This window comes from Trachypithecus francoisi, unplaced genomic scaffold (genome assembly GCF_009764315.1).
Source record: "Trachypithecus francoisi isolate TF-2019V2 unplaced genomic scaffold, Tfra_2.0 Lachesis_group12, whole genome shotgun sequence".
NCBI classification, from domain to species: Eukaryota; Metazoa; Chordata; class Mammalia; order Primates; family Cercopithecidae; genus Trachypithecus; species Trachypithecus francoisi.
This window is the reverse complement of record NW_022681457.1, coordinates 106285939-106296864: the sequence shown is the minus strand read 5'-3', so window position 1 is coordinate 106296864 and position 10926 is coordinate 106285939. Positions and strand designations below refer to the sequence as shown.

Genomic DNA, 10926 nt, shown 5'->3' with positions numbered 1-10926 from the left:
TTCTCCCCCAGCCCCCAACTTGCCGGGATCGGCTCCCTCTGTTTTCACGGCGGTTCAAATTCTCCCCCAAAACGAGGTCGAGCCGGGGATTAGAAAAGAGGGAAAAAAATATTCGTTGGCGATTTCTTTTCGTTATTGGTCCTCCGCTCCCTTGTGCCCTGGCCCCCTTCCCTCCTCATGAATAAAAGAAAAGTCCGAACCTATCAGATCGCGTTCACTGCCTCCTCCTCTCCTCCTCCTCCTCCTCCTCCTCCTCCTCGTACTTCGGTGAACACTTTTGCACAACTTACCCATCTGATCACTCGCGCCCCCTCGCTTTTCCATTTCTCTTTCCCCAACCCCGTCACCCCTGTCGCCTCCGTCCAGCCCCGAAACCCGAGGAGGCTCCTTCTTCCGTCTGTCCCCGGGTCTCCTAGGGGACTAGGGGTGTGAAAGCTGGTGTGAGGGAGAACCGAGTGTGGTCTGGAGAAAGAAGGCGTGGAGAAGAGGGAGGGAGCGAGAGCGAGAGAATAAATGTATAAATAAATACGAGAACGAAATCCACTCCGCAGTCTCCGGGCTCGGAAACTTTGGCCCCGGGCGCGAGAGCGCGAGAGCGCGAGAGCGCGGCGCTCGCCACTCCGAGGCTGGCGGCCCCGATTCCGGCCGCGTCCCCCAGGCCCCCCTCCGCCGTCGGGCCTCGTCTCTGGGTTCTGCCAGGCGCATCAGCCCGCACAACTTCTGGCCGAGCCTAGCCGGCAGAGGCGGACTTGGGGTTGGAGTGTTTGTTTGTTTGAACTTCCTCGTCGTCGCCACCTTCCCTCCCCCCAACCTCCGCCTCCACCTCACCCCCCTCCCCAGCTTCTGGACGCGTTTGACTGCAGCCAGGGGTGGGGGGTGGGGGTAGGGAGTGTGTGTGGAGGGGAGGGAGAAGAGGTTAAAAAAAAAAAAGAAGACGAAGAAGACGGAAAGAAAGAGATCGCAGCAGGGGTGAAGGGAGCGGACGGGAAGCGATTTTTGCCGACTTTGGATTCGTCCCTGGCGTGCGCAAGAATGGCGGCCCTTCCCGGCACGGTACCGAGAATGATGCGGCCGGCTCCGGGGCAGAACTACCCCCGCACGGGATTCCCTTTGGAAGGTAAGAACGCCCAGGCTGGCCTCGCCGCGACTCCGCCGCCCGGAACTCGGGTTCCTTGGAGAGGCTGCGGTCTCCAGGGGACGGTGGCGGCGCCGGCAGTAGCTGAGGGATCCCGTTCTCTTCTGGGTCCCAGTCCGGGCGCGGAACCCAGGAAGTTTCTGGGACTCATACTTGTCCGCTTCTACGTGGGTTTCACTGACCGGCGGCCTTCGCTTCGCAGGTCGCGAGCTGCCGGCCTTTACCCGCAGGGCTGAACTTATGGTAGATTTGGACTCCTAGTAAATATCAGGTCCTGGTGAATTTCAGCTCTTTCCACTATTTCCAGGCACTTCCCTGACAATTTCTCGGCTCTCCAGACTCTCTGGCTGCCGGCTTTCTACTCTTGAATTATTTTTTTTCCACCCCGGGATTGGTCTTCCAGTCCTTTTTATTTCGAACCACCTATCATGGGTGATACTTTATATGCCTCAACTACCACGGCTATTTCTTCCGAAGCCACACTCAAACACTCCTGCTTTTCCGCCTGGAAACCAACTAATTGGAAATAATAATTAGTAACGATTTTCCCCCTAAAACTTTTTACTTGGACTTCCGCACTCTGGAAATCTCCCGGGAGAGAACCTCTAAACGGCGAGGTTTAGAGAACTTCTCAACGGCGAGAGGGGCACGGCAATGTCCAAACCAGGGGAAAGATGATTTTGTAAAGCGTCCTTCCTAAACATCCAGCGCCCGCCCGGGGAGAGCTGAGAGGACGGGCGGCGGCGAACCGGTCCCGGCTGGAGAAAAGGCTGGGAGCGCACAGCCGAGAGACCCGCTCCTGTGTTTTTGTTTTCTTTTTAAAGTAATGGAAGGCCTCAACCTGTCACTGAGGGATCATTTGGCTTCTGAGAGTAGGTAGCCTAGAGTGTCACAGAGAAGTCGTTAGAAATACGTGCGACTTTTTTTTTTTTAATTACTCTTCTTGTAATCGTATGAGTCCCTGGCGCGTGAGGAAGGGGAGAGAAGGCAGGGAGGGGGTGGGCGGGCTGGCAGCCTGCGATCCGGTAGGAGCTCCCTTGGGCAGCGAGACGGCGCCGGGTCCCTGAATTAGACAGAGGCGAAGAGAGCGGCTCCGTGATCAAGTGCGCGCCGGCAGCCACGCAGGCGGGAGAGCGCGCAAACCCGGGGATTTGCAGCGGCACTCTCCTGTAGCGAATGCAAGTAAAACAGGCGGCTGAGGATGCGCGGCGGATTAGAACAATATTTGCCCAACATGACGCAGAATACTGAGGAGAGCCGAGTGCCGGTCGCTAAAGAGGCTCTTGAATATAAAGTTGGGCGCTCGAGAGCTCTTGAGCGCTAATGGCATATCCCGCCACGGAGACCGAGTGACTCTGACTTTGCGACGCACGATTTCTGATTAAATCCGAGGGTGGCTTCAGACACCGACTTTTACAAAAAGAGGTGGGGGGACCGGGAGAGCAAGGGAGGGGGCGGTAGGAACGGCCCAGCAGCGGAGCCTCTTCTCCCCTCCTCCCTTTCAATTACAGTCAGCTCCCTCCACTCCTGCGGCTGTGAAATCGTTCTAATCTTCCAGATCTCCGCAGCCGCTGAGTCCCCAAATTGGGGGGATCGAGGCCGGATTAGTGCGCTGGGTGTCCCCCCAACCTTCTGTGAGGAAATTGTGTAGACTTCGCATTAAGGCGACCAGGGCGTTCTCCCCTCCCCAGCACACACCAAGGATGCCTGTCTTCCCGGTTCCCAAAGTCACCCCCACCTGGGGACTGTGTCCCATCTGCCTACCAGCCTCGCAGAGCCTGCAGGCACGGTTCATGGATTTGTGAGGCCAAGTGAACTATTTAATTTAGGGGCTTTGGGGCAGTGGTGTCCTAAAATGGTCCCAAAACGAAATTAGGACTTCGAGGGTGGTTAGAAGCAAGGGGAGTCACCCAAGGGACAACCAGGTGCCCTTGGAGGCAGCAGCCAACAGCATATGTCACCAGTCCCTCGGCTGTGCCTCAGCTGTTCCCTGGGACAGTTCCACTGCTCTAGCCAGAGCTGTAAGTGTAGTAATCAGTCAGCCCTTTCTAGCCCCTGACAAACTGGATCATTCATGACTACCAGGAGTGTAGAACTGACCAGATGAGCCACATCACACCCGTTATTGGCCTCTCCAAGATGCAGGCCGGCCTGCATCCCAAGCTTCAGCCTGAGGGACAGAGAGTCGTTGGTCCCAAGATCTCTAAGGCTTTACCAGCCTGGTGGCTCTGCTGTCTCACCTCCGTCTCTCTCCCTCCCCTTCTGAGCAGCATTCGAATCCCCCAGGTGTGTCCTCATCCCTGGTAGTGTGGCAGGAGTTGGGGGTCACAGCATCTGGGGAGATTCTTGCAGCGGTGACTCCTCTATCCATCTCTGCAGGAGATTTCCTAGATTTACGACAGTTGTTTCTCAAACTACCTCCCTACCAAAGCCCCAATGTGAGGACCACCAGGATCGCTGTCTGAGGTCTTGGGGCTCAAACGAACAAAACTGGAGTCAGGGAATGAACTCAGTGTCTGCTCTCCATCCTCACCCTGCGCCTCTCTTATTCTGCATCTCCCCTCCCTTCTCCAGTGTCCACCCCGCTTGGCCAAGGCCGGGTCAATCAGCTGGGAGGGGTCTTCATCAACGGACGACCCCTGCCTAACCACATCCGCCACAAGATAGTGGAGATGGCCCACCATGGCATCCGGCCCTGTGTCATCTCCCGACAGCTGCGTGTCTCCCACGGCTGCGTCTCCAAGATTCTCTGCCGCTACCAAGAGACCGGGTCCATCCGGCCTGGGGCCATCGGCGGCAGCAAGCCCAGAGTGAGTGTCTTTGCCACAGAGGCTGGCAACTGGCTTCCCATGGTCCGGGGGTCCTGGTTGTGGCCCCTCTTACTACCTCGTGTCATCCAGTGGCACCAGGCTGTAGGAAAGTACAGCTGGAGAGTGTCTCCTACTCCCAGGTATCCTCCCATTGTTTTCCTATTATTTGAATTTCTCAGAGATGGAGCTAAGTAAGGTCTAGCTTGTCCAAGACCTTGAGGCCAATGAGCCATTCCTGGACTGTCCCCACATTTGCCTCAACCCCCGTCACCTTCCAAGACCAGAAGACATCTTCTCTCAGTCTTTCCTGAGATAATGACGGGGACCCTGGGGGTCCTAAGTAGAGTTTTTTATTGCCTATCCTTGTCTCACCCCCACCCACCCACACACACACACACCAGCAGACCCCCAGCTGCCTTCCTGGGAGCCAGGAACCGGTTTCTTGAAAGGATAAAGCCAGTCTCTTGGGGGATGGGGGGACACACGGTAACCAGAACCACCAGCCTGGTCTAGGGCTCTTAAGAGGTGATATTAAAAGTATTTCCCTCCCCCCATCCCATCTTTCCACTCCTACTCTCCCACCTCCACTTCTGAAGCAGGTGGCGACTCCGGATGTGGAGAAAAAGATTGAGGAGTACAAGAGGGAAAACCCGGGCATGTTCAGCTGGGAGATCCGGGACAGGCTGCTGAAGGACGGGCACTGTGACCGAAGCACTGTGCCCTCAGGTGAGAAGGCAGCTGAGCCGGCAGAGCTGGCCCAGAGTGTGGCCAGGGCTCCAATGTGGAGGGCTGGAGGTGGGAGAGAGGGGAGGGGAGATGATGGTTGACTGGGAACTTACTGAGAAGTTGGGAGGAAAAGAATACAGAAAGGCAGAGAGTTAAGGCATAGGAGTAAATCATAACAGAATAGAATAAGATGGAAAGAAGGAATAGGGAAAGAAAAAAAAGTTAAGAAAGAGGAGAGAGAAAGAAGAGAGAAAGGAAGGAAGGAAGGAAGGAAGGAAGGAAGGAAGGAAGGAAGGAAGGAAGGAAGGAAGGGGCAAAGAGTTAACCTAGAAAGTTGGATGATAAGAGAATCCCCCTGGAGGCTTTCTCAGAGAAAACGGCTTTAATAGATGGATCTGTCCTAGGAGGGTGGATGCCCATGGGCTTCCCTGGACCACCATCTCAGAACTATCATTTCTGCTCTGTCGCCAACACCAGCCATTTGAGTCCTAAATGTGGAGGTCCCAAACCATACTGCCTGTGAGAGAGAAAGTGATCTGGTGTGCGTGTGTGTGTGTTTGTACATGTGCATTCAGGCATGCAAGACCAGGATGCACACCTGAGTGTGGGAGTGACAGCAGGAGCTGGAGAGACTCCAGGGAAGCCCTGGGACCTCTCAGGGGTGTGGGTGAAGTGCACCTAGGCAGGTGTTAGTGTAAGGCACAAATGCTTGCAAGCATCTGCATAGGAATGCACAGTCTAACTACCCTGTGAGTGCCCGGGGTGTGAGTCAGGCTTCTCCAAGTGGGTGCTGGTTATGGAGTACGTGTCAATGCCTAAATGCCTGTGTGTGGAAGAGGGATGAATGGATATCTGTAAGGAAGCAGGAGGCTTCCTGACTTTCTCCCAGGGGCCCAGGCCACCGCTCGATCCTCTGCTCCAACAACTTATACTTGCTCTTTTGCCTTTGAATTTCTGAGGTTTAGTGAGTTCGATTAGCCGCGTTCTCAGAATCAAGTTCGGGAAGAAAGAGGAGGAGGATGAAGCGGACAAGAAGGAGGACGAGGGCGAAAAGAAGGCCAAACACAGCATCGACGGCATCCTGGGCGACAAAGGTAGGGAACTTCCCGGGACTGCGAGGCCCCAGCCTGGGTTTTCCCACGGTCGGGTGTGCGGGCCAGTGGTTCGCTCCCGCCGCCGGAGCAGGCGACCAGAACTCCAACGGGGAAACTCTCGGGCTGCGGGGCAGCCGGGAGCCGCTCAGGCTTTGCCGACAGCGCCCCCTCGGTGCGCACCCCCGATGCAGGCTAGATGCGAAGCCCGCGACTTCTTTGCGCTATGGAGGCCGGGCGCGGATGGCCTGTGAGTCCCGGGAGAGTCTGGCTGCGGGGCCGTGCGCCTAGTCTACCCGAGTACTGCGGGGAGTGCGTCCTCTCGCGCTGGCGTTTTGGCTGCTACTCTCGGCGTCGATCAATTATTTATAGGAAACTTGGGCAAGGGGGCGGGGGGCGGGGGGCAGGAAGGGGGGAACGAGGAAGGAGGAGCCGGCCCGCGGCTCCCTAAATGAATTTGTTAACCAGACCCGCACACGCTCTCTAAACGGTCCCTTGAAACCCCGCCTGACAGTTGACTGACCGCTGCAATCAATAAAAATTAGCTGGGGCCGCCGTTTGACTCAGCCCGGCGTTGCCAGGGCGGACTGTGGGACAGAGGGTGCCTTCCTCTGTGGCGTGCGCCGGCGGGGCTGGGAGTGGAGGCCAAGTTCCCAGATGCCCAGGGTCGGAGGATCGCTGTGGGGGAGATACTCAGGCTCCACACACCCTCTCCCCATTCTTAGCACGGCTTCCGCGGGCAGGCTGGAGTCTGAGCCCCGCGCCATGCTTTTTCTCAGGATCAGCTAAGGAAGGCGTTTAATTTTCAAGCGCCCGCAAGCCCGGGAAAGGGGATTGTGCTTTTGTCTCTTGACGGGAGGAGGTTTCGAGAGAAAGAAGGGAAAGTTCTTCCTCATTACTCTCTCCCCTTCCTAATTGCCCTCGTAGTTCCCCTAAGTCTCTTTGAGACTTGGTAAGTGCACGTTAAGGGGTGACAGGGAGATGGAACAGAAACAGAAATGGAAGACCCAGAGTCACAAAGACTGAGAGTTAAAAGAAAAGGCCCCAAACACACACTCAGGGAGGCGGCAGGCTGAGGGAATCGGAAAGACGGTGGCCATGGGAAACCGCAGACTGATTGCTTTGGAAAAAGTGGCCAGTGCCCTGGAACCTGAGAGCTTGCAAAGAGCCTGTGTTGTTCCAGTTTCCCTCCAGAGGTTTCTCCTAGCACCCCTCTCCTCACGACCCAAGCACTCCCAGCCCAGGTCTCTCTCCAGTTCTCAGAAGACCCTCGCAACCTTGAAGATGAACTTCACAGACAAAGCGGGCTTACTAAGACAACTCCCATCTAGGCCCAGCCCCCACAGGCGTGGTTCGAGGAGGAAGGATAGGGGGCCGGGCAGCCCTGTGCCAGAGCTGCCTAGGGTGAAGGGAAGGGGCGGGCTATTGACACACAGGGCCCCTAGTGATGCCGCAGTCCCGTCCCAGACAAAAGGGCGAGGGAAGAAAGGGAGTGAGCTGTGCCGGGCGCCCCGCTGTGCCAGGCCTGCCGAGGGGCCTCGGGTCTGCGGCGGGAGGCAGCCCTGCACTGTCAAGCGGTCCTTGGTTAGGCCAGTCAGCCCAGAGCCCTGGGACACCTGCCAGGGGACCCAATCTTTATTTCAGTTTCCACTGGAAGGAGACTAGATGGACTTTTTGTAGGCTGTGCAGGGGAGGCATGGAACTTGAATAATCTTTCCTGGACAAATAATCTTTCCTGCACAACAGACAACTCTTCTGAGAGTTATCCCAGGGAGAAGCAGAGGAGGTTTGGTTTTCCTTGGAGAGACTTTAAATGTGTTTGCACGCAGGGAGTATACTTAGTTCAATCTTCGAGGAAGCACAGATAGGTACATTTCCTCTGAGAAAGAAGGGAAGGGAAGGAAAGGAAGAGGATGGAAAGATCCTGCGGTGTGGAGGATTCCTCTGATTTCAGGAAATGCGGGGGCTTTCCGTGCTGGCCTGGGCTCACCACACCAGCTAACAAACCACTTCGCTGGACAGAGGTTTTCCCTGCAGCAGGAAGCACCACGTCTCCAAGGGTTTAAGCGGAACCTGTGCCAGACGCAGGAGGCTGAGGACACAGATGCTGAGTCTAGAGCAGCTGAAGAAATGAAACGATCTGATGCAGTGAGCCTGGTGTCCAGAAAGTCCCGCAGTTTTTGCGTGACGGTGGGTGTGCTGGGTGCAGTGATTGTGCACTGAATGGCTGTGTAAGCGCAAACATCTCTTGGTGTGACTGTTTACCCGTGGGCCTTTGGATCTGAATGCTGTAGGTCATATATCTGTGCAAGTGGAATTCAGCATAGGTGTGCAGGGAGCGTGTAGATGGGTGTGAATGGGCAATGTGATGGTGCAGATGAGAGACAGCCATCTATCCATCTGTGAACAAATTGTGTCCGTTTCCTATTTGAGTTCCTGGGTCAGTCAGCAGGCACCCCTGTGAACCCCTCATCTCTCTCCCAGGACCCAGACATCAGTTTCCTGGCCAAGTTAAAGGTGAAAAGACCTTCCAATCTCCATCCGAGTCATTCAGGTAGGGAGAGGCTGAGATGCCCCATGGCCAGAGCAGGGGATGTTGTGCACACACACAACTTTGTTTTGGCTTCTTGCTCTTGAAAAATGCTTTCTCTGGGGGAGTTGCCCCTCTCATGGCAGGGAGCCGCCAAAGAAGGGGTTTAAGAGCTCTCCTCTTTAAGCACTAAAGAGAGATCCCTCCCTGAGTCCGTTTTTTCCTATCGTCCGCTTGGCATTTAATAATGTTAAGACTTATTAGAGCTGGTAATGAAAACTGGGACTGCTGAATAGGAAACTGTGTTGGAGAGGGGTGTAATAGCTTCCAGGCATGGTAAGAAACTATTTATCCGCAATCAGTTCTCACTCTCAGAGTTTGAAGCACAAACGTTAAGTTGAAGGGTTTTAAAGCAGATTAAATTGAGCTTTTATTTCTGTGCACTTTCATCTCTGCACAGCTCACTCCTGCTCCCCTTGGGCTGATATTCATGAGGGCTGTTCGTTTTTTTTTTTTTTTTCTCTTATCCTTGTTAAGACTGAGTTATTAGGATTGTTGGTTGTGAGTATTCTCAGACCTCTGCCGATAGGTGCTTGCCCCAGCCAAACTCGGCTCACCTGGAGAGGGAAGTGGACAGTTCCTTGCCCCCATGCACTTAGACTCCCTCCTCTTCACCCCTTTCTCTGAGGATCAGGGGATAGACAGACCAGGGACCCAACAGGGAGGGGATTTGAGGAGAGAAGAGAAAGGAAAAGATTTTTCACAGAATCTGAGCTCAGAGAGATTCTTTTGGGGAATTTGGTAGGGGTTTGCAATGGGTCAAACCATTCCTCAGTGGGAGCTGAGGTAGTGAGTGTGAAGAAATAAGCAATAATATAAACAACAATAACAGCAGTGACAAACAGCAAGAACACCAAAGCTGCGTGCATCAGTGCACCAGTGCACCAGCGCACCAGCATCTGACAGTGCACCAGCCAAAACTGACTGGATCGGACGAGGGGCTCCACTTTGTTCTCCAGGATGGAAAGGCCAATGAGGTTACAATTAATATGAAATATAGGAAAAAGTTACAATGTGAGAAAAAAGAAGCAGTAGTAGTGGAGGCAGCATTTTTCTGGGGGTGGGGGGGGAACCCTGGGAGTGTCCAAGTCCAGCTGGAGAATGTGTAGACTTCCTGGGTGTGAAAGACCATCTGAGATGGGGGGAGGGTTGGCGAGGAGGGCATGTGAGGCAGATTTATTTCTCTGCATTTTTCCTTTATTTATTTTTAAGGCAGCAAACTTACAGGTGTGGAGTGGGAAATGACGGGGAAGGATCGGAAAGGAGGGGAGAGCCCGGAGTGTGGGTTTTAGACACTTGTAAAAGGAGGTGGGAAACAATTTAATTTGGCAGCAGCGATAGCTGCTAATGCGGTTTTCGGTCGTTTGCTACACTGGAGGAAGCTGTTTTGATTGTGTGTACAAGGACCTGCCAAATTTAATTAGGCTCCGGGGGAGCCAGTGAATAGGGGAAGGGGGGCACGGCTCCCCTCAGCCCACACCATTTTTTCGGCTTCACACCTGGAAGGGACATTGTTTACGGGATCTTCGAGAACCAGGAAGGGGCGGGGGCGGAGAGGGACAGGAGCCTTGGAAGAGGGGGCGAGGGAGGGGAGGAGGATAGTCCATTTATCACGAAACAATCTGCATTGATTTAAACCAACAAGTTCCCTCCTCTGTAAATGTGTGTTTAGAGAAAGGTAATTGACACTCCACCAAATCAAAGGATTACCCCGGGTTGGCAATCTAATCAAACAGAGTCCAGGCGGGATTTGAAGCTGTTCAGAGTGGGATCAGCTTCGCATAATGGGGGCTCGGAGGAAGACGGGAGGGTGTCAGGCAATTCCCGGCTTTAGACAGCGCTCGGCGGTGGATATCCAGTGCGACCAGAGGGAGAGAGGGAGGGGGCGCGGGAGGGGCGCTCCAGGCCGGGAGCTGGGGGGGGATGGGGCGAGCTGAGAGGGGAGTGCGGAGCTGGGAACGTCCCGGCGGAGGGGGCTCCCGGCGAGGGGCCGAGCCCACACTGGGCTGACAAGGCTCCCCTTTTCTTCCCTCCATCCCCCCAACCGAAGAAGAGGGGGGGAGGCGGGAGCAGAGACTAACAAGGAACAACAATGAGGAGATAACTATTACAAAGGCAAACACTGGCGCTCGCGCGCTCGCAGCCCCAGAACCCGCGGTAAATAAACAAAGTCTGCAAACTGTTTGCTAGATAAACTCGTGCCTAAATCGAGTGTGACGGGCAAGGAGAGAAGAGACAGAAGGAGATAAGGTTGGAGGGGGAATGAACGAGCATAATCTAATAGAAGACATTCAGAAAACAAACTTTAAACAAGGGAGAACAGGCGAGCGGAGGGCAATTATCCGCCCCAGAGAGCAGGGGAAGCCGTCGGAGGTCTGGGAAGGCGTGGAAGGGAGGGGACTGGGAGCTGCGGAAGAGCTGAGTGTTGGGGGTGCCTTTGGGACTCCGTGGGGAGCCAAGAGGGGCTCCCCAGGGCGCGCAAGAAAAGAGGCTCGGTTCCCGGATTGAGTGAGGTTCCCGCGCTCAGCCGGTCTTGGAACGCAGGCACGTCTAAACCGGGTGGGGTCCCCCGCT

General features: G+C 55.0%; 1 protein-coding gene across 4 annotated transcripts in view; it reads left to right on the top strand.

Moving 5' to 3' along the window:
• The first annotated feature begins 270 nt into the window (after positions 1–270).
• PAX7 (paired box 7) overlaps positions 271–10926 on the top strand; it is a 117958-nt gene continuing 107302 nt past the window's right edge. For 2 of the 4 annotated variants that reach the window (XM_033229351.1, XM_033229353.1), the window contains exons 1-4: positions 271–1117; positions 3710–3945; positions 4542–4671; positions 5631–5765. In XM_033229351.1, coding sequence (XP_033085242.1) covers positions 1033–1117; positions 3710–3945; positions 4542–4671; positions 5631–5765 — 586 coding nt within the window. In that variant the 5' untranslated portion in view covers positions 271–1032. The remainder of the gene's footprint in view (positions 1118–3709; positions 3946–4541; positions 4672–5630; positions 5766–10926) is intronic. The other 2 variants (XM_033229354.1, XM_033229352.1) reach the window with 2 other exon arrangements.